General features: G+C 58.3%; 1 protein-coding gene across 1 annotated transcript; it reads right to left on the bottom strand.

Moving 5' to 3' along the window:
* Positions 1-74: 74 nt before the first annotated feature.
* mars1 (methionyl-tRNA synthetase 1) lies at positions 75-9,942 on the bottom strand. Its single transcript, XM_038788771.1, has 6 exons — positions 9,652-9,942; positions 6,003-6,093; positions 4,903-4,981; positions 2,107-2,241; positions 1,394-1,469; positions 75-388 (listed from the first exon to the last, which is right to left on the bottom strand). The coding sequence occupies exons 1-6, from the start codon at positions 9,755-9,757 to the stop codon at positions 75-77; spliced, it is 801 nt and encodes a 266-aa protein (XP_038644699.1). The 5' UTR covers positions 9,758-9,942.
* Positions 9,943-11,359: the final 1,417 nt, after the last annotated feature.

Raw genomic sequence — 11,359 nt, 5'->3', positions numbered from 1 at the left:
GGGGGGGGGGGATGCTGAACGGCCTCCTCCTCTTCCTGCACGACAGACTCGAGCAGGAGAAGGCTCGGCGGCCTTCACCTGCGCCAAGGGCTTGAGGAGGAGGGGGCGGAATAGCCACCTCCACAGGTTCCAGGAGCTGGTGAGGAGGTGGGGGGAGAGGAAAGAGGGCGGGGAGATGGTCCGAACCCGCTCGCGGCGGCCCGTTCACCTACCTCCTTCCGGCCGCCGCCGGCTGCCTCCGGCAGGGGGGCCGGGGCCGGCTGCTTCTGGAGGAACAACTTGAAGACTTGCACCCCTCGCCCCTCGAAAACGGCGGACGCTGCCTTGCGGCAGGCGGCCAGGTTGCCTATCCGTTGGACCCATTCGCGCACGGCGCCGTACTCGTCTGCTGACCAAGGGGGGGGGGGGGAGGAGAGACGGGGATGAGGCAAACTCCGGTTAGCAATCGTCGTAAATGGGCGGAGTGAAATAGAAAGATACGGCACGGAGACATTTTACCCTCGTCGACGGACGGGCGCAATTCTACCAGCGGCATGTCAGCGCTGGGAGCCAGGGAAAGGTGCCTCGCGTAGGTGTCGCTGTGCATCAGTAATTGGCGCACCCCCCCCCCCTCGAGAAGGCGGTGGGCAAGCCGCCGCGCTTCCCGAGTCCGCCGCGGTCACAGCAGGGGGGGGGGGGGGGGGGGGGGGGAGGGTGTTGGGCGATTTAGACGCCGGCGGCAGTGAAGGAACGGCCGATGTGTTTGGGAGTCGGGACGGTGCGAGTGTCTTGTGCGCGGGGAGGGGCTAGGAGTGGAGGGGGGTGGGGGCGACTGGCAGGCGGTGAGCATTCCCCCTGCATCTGCCACCCGTCCCCCTCCTTGTCCTTCTGGGGGGGGGGGGTAGAGGCCCCCGGGTTTGGGAGCCGCTGTCTGCGGAGTTTGGAGATTCGCTGCGGCGCGTCTCGTAGACGGTGCGCGGGGCGGCCGCTGTGCGTCGGTGGGGGGGAGGGAGCGGGTGTCGCGGGGGGGGGGGGGGGGTCGGCCTGTCGATCGAGCCGGGGTGGGGGCTGCTCTGGTAGCCGCAGTATTTATACGGCTGGGTCCAGTTCAGTTTCTGATCGACGGTAACCCCAGGATGTCGATAGTGGGGTAGATTCCATTGATGGTAATGACAGAGTGTCGATCGAGCTGGGGGGGGGGGGGGGCTGCTCCATCCTGGATGGTGTGGAGTTTCCCGAGTGCGGTTGGGAGCCGCTCCCATCCAGGCGAGCGGAGGGTGTCCCGTCTCACTCCTGACTCGTGTCCCTGGAGACGGCGGGCAGGATTTGGGGGGGGGGGATCAGGAGGTGAGTTACTCGAGGGGGGGGGGGGGGGGGGGGGGGGCAACGGCAGGCGTGAGGGACGACGGGTTACCTGGTAGTTCTGTAGCATCCTGCAGGAGCGGGTAAAGGGTGCCCCAGACGACAATGTCAGCAACGGTCACCGTATCCTGTCAAAGACGGAGAGACGGCAACGTGAGCACCGGGGGCGAAGCTCACACGTACAGACGGCAACGCACAACTCTGTCACTGCCTCCGCTAGACTGCTGCCCACACCCGGGTCTATCCAGCCCCTACACCCCTCCCTATCTCTGTAACCTCCTCCAGCCCCCTACACCCCTCCCTATCTCTGTAACCTCCTCCAGCCCCCTACACCCCTCCCTATCTCTGTAACCTCCTCCAGCCCCTACACCCCTCCTATCTCTGTAACCTCCTCCAGCCCCCTACACCCCTCCCTATCTCTGTAACCTCCTACACCCCTCCCTATCTCTGTAACCTCCTCCAGCCCCCTACACCCCTCCCTATCTCTGTAACCTCCTCCAGCCCCTACACCCCTCCCTATCTCTGTAACCTCCTCCAGCCCCCTCTACACCCCTCCCTATCTCTGTAACCTCCTCCAGCCCCCTACACCCCTCCCTATCTCTGTAACCTCCTCCAGCCCCCTACACCCCTCCCTATCTCTGTAACCTCCTCCAGCCCCCCACACTCTCTCCCCCAGCACCCTCGCACTCTGCACCCCCTCCCTCAAACACAGGAGAGGCGGGAGGGTGCCCGTGAAGCGCCCGGGAGCGAGGAGCGGGGACTCACCGAGGTGAGACACGGCGCCGCCTGGTCGATCAGAGCTTGGTTGAGGTGGGCGAGCTGGTCCCGCAGAGCTGCCACGCAATCTCCGCCCTTCCTCCCCTGCAGAACCGCAGTGTGCAGGGCTGCGTAAGCCGCTGGCTGCCGCCCAGACAGTGCCGAAGAGAGAGAGAGAAAATCAGGTTAGAGAAAGGAGGAGGACAGGCGGCGACGCACGAACGAAGGACGGCGACGGACTAGGATGTTCTGATTGGAGGGATTGTGACCAGTGGTGTTCCGCAGGGATCAGTGCTGGGACCTTCGCTGTCCGCAGTCTGTATAAATGGGAAACGTAACTGGTCCGATTGGCAAGCTTGCGGACGACACAAAGGTAGGTGGAATTGCGGATAGCGATGACGACCGTCGGAGGACACAGCAGGATTTAGATCGTCTGGAGACCTGGGCGGAGAGATGGCAGATGGAGTTTAATCCGAACAAATGGGCAGCAGGGTAGCATGGTGGTTAGCATAAATGCTTCACAGCTCCAGGGTCCCAGGTTCGATTCCCGGCTGGGTCACTGTCTGTGTGGAGTCTGCACGTCCTCCCCGTGTGTGCGTGGGTTTCCTCCGGGTGCTCCGGTTTCCTCCCACACGTCCAAAGATGTGCGGGTTAGGTGGATTGCTAAATTGCCCGTAGTGTCCTAAAAAGTAAGGTTAAGGGGGGTTGTTGGGTTACGGGTATAGGGTGGATACGTGGGTTTGAGTAGGGTGATCGTTGCTCGGCACAACATCGAGGGCCGAAGGGCCTGTTCTGTGCTGTACTGTTCTATGTCTATGTCTAAATGTGAGGTGATGCATTTTGGAAGGTCTAATGCAGGTAGGGAATATACAGTGAATGGCAGAACCCTTAAGAGTATTGACAGTCAGAGAGATCTGGGTGTACAGGCCACAGGTCACTGAAAGGGGCGACACAGGTGGAGAAGGTAGTCAAGAAGGCAGACGGCATGCTTGCCTTCATTGGCCGGGGCATTGAGTATAAGGATCGGCAAGTCATGTTGCAGCTGTATAGAACCTTAGTTAGGCCACACTTGGGAGTACAGTGTTCAATTCTGGTCGCCACACTACCAGAAGGATGTGGAGGCTTTAGAGAGGGTGCAGAAGAGATTTACCAGGATGCTGCCTGGTATGGAGGGCATTAGCTACGAGGGGCGGTCGAATAAACTCGGTTTGTTCTCACTGGAACGACGGAGGTTGAGGGGCGACCTGATAGAGGTCTACAAAATTATGAGGGGCATAGACAGAGTGGATAGTCAGAGGCTTTTCCCCAGGGTGGAGGGGTCAATTACTAGGGGGCATAGGTTTAAGGTGCGAGGGGGCAAGGTTTAGAGGAGATGTACGAGGCAGGTTTTTTACACAGAGGGTAGTGGGTGCCTGGAACTCGCTGCCGGAGGAGGTGGTGGAAGCCGGGACGATAGTGACGTTTAAGGGGCATCTTGACAAATACATGAATAGGATGGGAATAGAGGGATACGGACCCCGGAAGTGTAGAAGTTTTAGTTCAGACGGGCAGCATGGTCGGCACGGGCTTGGAGGGGCCGAAGGGCCTGTTCCTGTGCTGTACTTTTCTTCGTTCTGGCACGTTGGCAAGGGATCGATTAAACCTCCATCTTGTCCCCACCACGTCTCGAATCTGGTTCACGCCCCATCCCCGTGACCCCCGCCTTGACCTTCGGACGCCCCGGGGGGCCATTTGACGCGGAGCAATCCACTTAACCCGCACTGACGCGGGAGGAACGTGCAAACTCCACACGGGCCGACGGGCGGGAATCGAGACACGGGGCGAGGAGGAATCTCTTCAGCCAGAGGGGGTGGGTGAATCTGTGGAACTCTTTGCCGCAGAAGGCTGCGGAGGCCAAATCGCTGAGTGTCTTTAAGACAGAGATGGATAGGTTGCCGATTAATGAGGGGATCAGGAACGGCTGAGGACTCTGGGTCTGTACCCGTTGGAGTTTAGAAGGATGAGGGGGGATCTTATTGAAACTTAGAGGACACTGCGTGCCTAGGAAATCAGAAGCACAAAGGAACTGAGAGTCCTTGTTCACGATTCTCTGAAGGTTAACGTGCAGGTTCAGTCGGCAGTTAGGACGGCAAATGCGATGTCAGCGTTCACGTCGAGAGGGCTAGAATACAAGAGCAGGGATGTACTTCTGAGGCTCTGGTCAGACCCCGTTTGGAGTAGTGTGAGCAGTTTTCGGGGGCCCCGTATCTAAGGAAGGATGTGCTGGGGCCTTGGAAAGGGTCCAGAGGGAGGTTCACAAGAACGATCCCCCGGAATGAAGAGCTCGTCGTACGAGGAAACGGTTGAGGACTCTGGGTCTGTACTCGTTGGGAGTTTAGAAGGATGAGGGGGGGATGTTATCGAAACGTACAGGATACTGCGAGGCCTGGGATAGAGTGGACGTGGAGAGGATGTTTCCACTTGTCGGAAAGACTAGAAGCAGAGGATTCACCATCTCAGACTGAAGGGACGATCCTTTCAAACAGAGACGAGGAGGAATTTCTTCGGCCGGAGGAGGGTGGTGAATCTGTGGAACTCTTTGCCGCAGAAGGCTGCGGAGGGCAAATCGCTGAGTGTCTTCAAGACGGAGATGGATAGGTTATTGATCGATAAGGGGGATCGGGGGGTTACGGGGAGAATGGGGGATGAGAAAAACATCGGCCGTGATTGAATGGCGGAGCGGACCCGATGGGCCGAGTGGCCTGATTCGGCCCCTGTGTCTCCTGGCGCAGCGTCGCTACTTCTGCAGCCCCTGTCCACACTTACCCGCAGTTGCGTCACCTCCCATTCCAGCCACTGGTTGGTCGCGTCGAGAGCTGGCTTGCCACTCAGGGTGAAGAAATACCTGCGGGGAGGCGGGAGGGGGGGAGCAAGGATTTTATTTACGAGCTGAACTTCGATCGGACTGCACGAAAGGTGGGCATATTCGGCAACGGGCGTGAATTTACAAATCCCCCTTCCTGTTTATTCAGCGTGTTCCTCTTTTCCGTTGAGATCGTGACGATAAAGATCGTTCTTGTGAACCTCCCTCTGGACCATTTCCAAGGCCTCAGCACGTCCTTCCTTAGATACGGGGCCCCAAAAACTGCTCACAGTGGGGGGGGGGGGGAGGCTGAATCCATCTAAACTGCGCATCTTTGGACACTAAGGGACAATTTAGCACGGCCAATCCACCTCACCTGCACATCTTTGGACACTAAGGGACAATTTAGCACGGCCAATCCACCTAACCTGTACATCTTTGGACACTAAGGGACAATTTAGCACGGCCACTCCACCTAACCTGTACATCTTTGGACACTAAGGGACAATTTAGCACGGCCAATCCACCTCACCTGCACATCTTTGGACACTAAGGGACAATTTAGCACGGCCAATCCACCTCACCTGCACATCTTTGGACACTAAGGGACAATTTAGCACGGCCAATCCACCTAACCTGCACATCTTTGGACACTAAGGGACAATTTAGCACGGCCAATCCACCTAACCTGCACATCTTTGGACACTAAGGGACAATGTAACATGGCCAATCCACCTCACCTGTACATCTTTGGACACTAAGGGACAATTTAGCACGGCCAATCCACCTGACCTGTACATCTTTGGACAATAAGGGACAATTTAGCACGGCCAATCCACCTAACCTGTACATCTGTGGACACTGAGGGACAATTTAACACGGCCAATCCACCTAACCTGCACATCTTTGGACTGTGGGAGGAAACCGGAGCACCCGGAGGAAACCCACGCACAAGAACGTGCAGACCCCACAGCAGACGGCCACCCGAAGCCGGAACCGAACCCAAACATGCGCCAGCCCTCCGGGAGGAGACCTCTCGTGTACCCGCGCGTCGTTTACTCACTGGCAGATGGCGTTGGTCGAGAACAGGAAAGTTCCGCTGGGTAACAGCAAGGCCGGGAGAGGAGCGCCCGCCAGGAAAGGAACTACGCGCTCTGCGGAGAGAACAGAGGGAGAGAGATAGGAGTCGAGCTGTTTTACTGCAATCGTATAGGACATTGGTGAAGCCACGCCTGGAGTATTGTGGGCAGTTTCGGTCTCCTTCTCTGAGGAAGGATGTTCCCGCTCTCGAGGGAGAGCGGCGAAGGTTTACCAGACTGATTCCAGGGATGGCGGGACTGTCAGAGGAGGAGTCGGTGAGGTTTATATTCATTGGAGTTTCAAAAAGAGTGAGAGGGGATCTCATCGCAATGGGGAGGAAGGCGGGATCAGGGGATTGAACTTGATGATCATCATGAATTTTGGAAGGACGAACATGAATGTGGAACACAGGGTTAACGCAAGGGTTCTTGGCAATGTGGAGGAGCAGAGACATCTTAAGAACATAGAACATTTCAGCGCAGTACAGGCCCTTCGGCCCTCAATGTTGCGCCGTCCTGTGAAACCCCTCTAAAGCCCATCTACACTATTCCCTTATCGTCCATATGCCTATCCAATGACCATTTGAATGCGTTTAGTGTTGGCGAGTCCACTACTGTTGCAGGCAGGGCATTCCACACCCTTACTACTCTCTGAGTAAAGAACCTGCCTCTGACATCTGTCCTGTATCTATCTCCCCTCAATTTAAAGCTGTGTCCCCTCGTGCTGGACATCACCATCCGAGGAAAAAGGCTCTCACTGTCCACCCTATCTAACCCTCTGATCATCTTGTATGCCTCAATTAAGTCACCTCTTAACCTTCTTCTCTCTAACAAAACAGCCTCAAGCCTTTCCTCATATGATCTTCCCTCCATACCAGGCAACATCCTGGTAAATCTCCTCTGTACCCTTTCCAATGCTTCCACATCCTTCCTATAATGTGGCGACCAGAACTGCACGCAATACTCCAAATGCGGCCGTACCAGTTATGTACAACTCCAACATGACCTCATGGCTCCGAAACTCAATTCCTCTACCAATAAAAGCTAACACACCGTAAGCCTTCTTAACAACCCTCTCAACCTGGGTGGCAACTTTCAGGGATCAATGGACATGGACACCGAGATCTCTCTGCTCGTCCACACGACCAAGAATCTTACCATTAGCCCAGTACTCTGTCTTCCTGTTACTCCTTCCAAAATGAATCACCTCACACTTTTCTGCATTAAACTCCATTTGCCACCTGTCAGCCCAGCTCTGGGGTCTATGTTCACAGATCTTTGAAAGTTGCCACTCAAGTGGATAGAGCTGTGAAGAAGGCCTATGGTGTGCTAGCGTTCGTTAGCAGAGGGATTGAATTGAAGAGCCGTGAGGCGATGATGCAGCTGTACAAAACCTTGGTCAGGCCACATTTGGAGTACTGTGTGCAGTTCTGGTCGCCTCATTTTTAGGAAGGATGTGGAAGCTTTGGAAAAGGTGCAAAGGAGATTTACCAGGATATTGCCTGGAATGGAGAGTAGGTCTGACGAGGAAAGGTTGAGGGTGCTCGGCCTTTTCTCATTAGAATGGAGAAGGATGAGGGGCGACTTGATAGAGGTTTATGAGGTGATTAGGGGAATAGATAGATAGACAGTCAGAGACTTTTTCCCCGGGTGGAACAAACCATTACAAGGGGACATAAATTTAAGGTGAATGGTGGAAGATATCGGGAGGATGTCAGAGGTAGGTTCTTTACCCAGAGAGTAGTGGGGGCATGGAATGCACTGCCTGTGGAAGTAGTTGAGTCGGAAACATTAGGGACCTTCAAGCGGCTATTGGATAGGTACATGGATTAGGGTAGAATAACGGAGTGTAGATTAATTTGTTCTTAATCTAGGACAAAAATTCGGCACAACATCGTGGGCCGAAGGGCCTGTTCTGTGCTGTATTTTTCCGATGTTCTAATGGCGGAGCGGGGGTTTCGAAGGGCCGAATGGTTTGCGCCCACATGTGCGAAGTTCGAAGTAGCGGCAAGATCCCGACGAGGAAGGCCGGGGGGGGGGGGGGGGGGGGGGGGGAGTCGGACTGACAGCGACCGACTCACCCGCCGCCCCCTCCCGGAGAAGATGAACGCCCCACCCCCACACACAGGGACCCCCACCACCTGCGCATAGCAAGATCCCGCGAGGAAGGTGGGGCGGGGACGGAGACGGACTGTACAACCTTCTCGCCCACCACCGCCGCCACCCCCCTCCCGGAGACGATGAACATCTTGCTCCGTACCCCATCGCCACTCAGGGAGCCCCCACCCCGACCCAGGGACCCCCACCGTCTACGCATAGCAAGATCCCGCGAGGAAGGTGGGGTGGGGACGGAGACGGACTGTACGACCGTCTCGCCCACCACCGCCGCCTCCCCCCTCCCGGAGACGATGAACACCTTGCTCCGCACCCCATCCCCACCAGGGGACCCCCACCCCACCCAGGGGACCCCCACCCCCACCCAGGGACCCCCACGATCTACGCATAGTAAGATCCCACAACGAAGGTCGGGTATGGGGAAGGAGACGGACTGAACGGCCGGTAGAGACGGAACGGCCTCAAAAAGAGATGATGGACACAGTGCACCCCCACCCAGGGACCCCCCCCACCATCTGCGCACAGCAAGATCCCGCGAGGAAGGAGAGGCGTGGGGACGGAGACGGACTGAACGGCCGGCGGAGACCGGCTGGCCTGCCACCCGCCGCCCCACCCCTTCCCGGTGACGATGGACACCGCGCCCACCACCCCACCCCCCCACGCACAGCAAGATCCCACTAGGAAGGAGGGGCGAGGGGACGGAGACGGACTGAACGGCCGGCGGAGACCGGCTGGCCTACCACCGCCGCCCCCCCCCCCCTCCCGGAGACGATGGACTCTGCGCCCTACCCCACCCCCCCACGCACAGCAAGATCCCGCTAGGAAGGAGGGGCGAGGGGACGGAGACGGTCTGAAAGGCCGGCAGAGGGCCGGCTCGTCCGCCGCCACCGCCCCCCTCCCGGAGACGATGGACACCGCGCCCTACCCCACCCCCACCATCTGCGCACAGCAAGATCCCGCGAGGAAGGAGGGGCGTGGGGACGGAGACGTACTGAACGGCCGGCGGAGACCGGCTGGCCTGCCACCGCCGCCCCCCTCCCGGTGACGATGGACACCGTGCCCACCACCCCACCCACCCCCACGCACAGCAAGATCCCACTAGGAAGGAGGGGCACGATGGGACGGAGACGGACTGAAAGGCCGGCTCGTCCGCCGCCGCCGCCCCCTCCCGGTGACGATGGACACCGTGCCCACCACCCCACCCCCCCCAACGCACAGCAAGATCCCACTAGGAAAGAGGGGCGTGGGGACTGAGACGACTGAACGGCCGGCGGTGACCGGCTGGCCTGCCACCGCCGCCCCCCTCCCGGAGACGATGGACACCGCGCCCACCACCCCCACCCAGGGACACCCACCATCTGCGCACAGCAAGATCCCATGAGCCAATGGCCCTCTGGAGGTCAGGTCGCAACCCCTCAGACCCCCCTGGAATGATCTAGAAGGGGGTGGGGGAGGGGTTGGAGGGTTGGGGGAGAGAATGGGGGGGTTTTTAAGGCTCAGAGCCCCCTCCATCCCCACCTTGCTGGCTGCTGACCACCTCCACCTCAGGCCTGAGGCCTGTCAGCTCGGCGGAGGCTAACACCTTGAGCTCGCCCGGCCGGCCCGGCCCCACCAGCAGCTTCATGGCGGCCTCCCCTGCGCGGCTGCGGCGCTCCCCGTGTGTCTGAGGCCTCCGCCGGGCGCTGAGAGGCAGGAGAAGGTGGGCCCCCCGCGGGGGGAGGGGACGCCGGGAGTTGTAGTCTTTTGACCCCTCCACAAACTGGGGCCGATGGGAGGGCGGACTACAACTCCCAATGGGCACTGCGCGCGTAGGATGCTGAGCCCGGCCGACAAGCCGGCTCGACTGGACCAACCGCCCTGATTGCGCGTGGATGCGGTGGGATGGGGGGGCCGACGGGAGTTGTAGTTTATTCACGCCACTTCAGACCGGGGCTCAATGGGAGAGCGGACCGCAAATCCCGTCGGGCGTCGCGTCGCCGCTCTCGCTCTCATTGCTGACGCAACACCCGACCGCTCTGGCCACCCATTGGTCGGCCGCCGCCCCCTCGTCACGACGGCGGCACGCCCCGCGGGGGCCGCCGGGTGCAGTAGTCCTTTAAACCTCCGCAGAACGGGGCCCAATGGGAGGGCGGACTACAAATACCGTCGGGCACCGGCTTCCCCACCCTTTGCTGACGCAAGGTCCACCCCACCTCAGCAACCCCATGCGGACTCCCCGCGGGGGCCGCCGGGAGATGTAGTTTTTAACCCCCTCCGCAGAACGGGAGCCAATGGGAGGGCGAACTACAAATCCCGCCATGCATTTAGGAGACATGTTTCTCCAACAACTATTTGCACTTCAATAGTTATCACAACTTTTATGGCAGATTTTTTTTGGGGGGGGCTAGGTCCATTTTTGCAGTCCCCCCCCCCCCCGCTCCCCGACACCGTTAACCCCTCCCGTACGGTGGGCACCCTTGGGAGCTGGGACGCCATTTTTTTTTTAAATTTAGAGAATTTAAATTTCGGGCACGAGGTCGCAGGTTCGAGTCCCGGCCACGGGTCACCGTCCGTGTGGCGTTTGCACATTCTTCCCCCGTGTCTGCGCGGGTTTCACCCCCTCTCCCACGACCCCAAAAAAAAAAAAAATCGCTTATTGTCGCGAGTAGGCTTCAAATGAAGTTACTGCTGAAAAGCCCCTAGTCTCCACATTCCGGCGCCTGTTCGGGGAGGCTGTTACGGGAATGATGTGCAGACGTGCAGTCGATCGGCCACCCTAAATTGCCCCGTCATTGGAAAAAAGCGATTTGGGGTACACCAAACGTTTTTTAAAAAATGATTGCTGGAGATTCCCCGGAGAGTAGATAATTTATGGGGCGATCAGAATTTAGTCCTAGCTAAGCAGGTCATGTGACAGGTACAGTGGGGTACATAGCACGTAGAAAATTACAGTAAGAAGTCTCACAACACCAGGTTAAAATCCAACAGGTTTGTTTCAAACGCGAGCTTTCGAAGCGCAGCTCCTTCCTCGGGTGAATGAAGAGGTGGGTTCCAGAAACATTTATATAGAACATAGGGGCAGCATGTGCATGGGTTTCCTCCGGGTGCTCCGGTTTCCTCCCACAGTCCAAAGATGTGCGGGTTAGGTGGATTGGCCACGCTAAATTGCCCGTAGTGTCCTAAAAAAAGTAAGGATAAGGGGGGGTTGTTGGTTACGGGTATAGGGTGGATTCGTGGGTTCGAGTAG

Source organism: Scyliorhinus canicula, unplaced genomic scaffold, assembly GCF_902713615.1.
Source record: "Scyliorhinus canicula unplaced genomic scaffold, sScyCan1.1, whole genome shotgun sequence".
NCBI classification, from domain to species: domain Eukaryota; kingdom Metazoa; phylum Chordata; class Chondrichthyes; order Carcharhiniformes; family Scyliorhinidae; genus Scyliorhinus; species Scyliorhinus canicula.
This window is presented reverse-complemented; position numbering and strand designations above follow the sequence as displayed.

Coding starts and splice junctions, on each gene's coding strand:
- mars1 (XM_038788771.1), bottom strand. CDS start 9,757: ATGAAGCTGCTGGTGGGGCCGGGCCGGCCGGGCGAGCTCAAGGTGTTA. Junction 4,982..6,002: donor TCGACCAACGCCATCTGCCA/GTGAGTAAACGA, acceptor GCCTCCCCGCAG/GTATTTCTTCACCCTGAGTG. Junction 2,242..4,902: donor GGGAGGTGACGCAACTGCGG/GTAAGTGTGGAC, acceptor TCTGGGCGGCAG/CCAGCGGCTTACGCAGCCCT.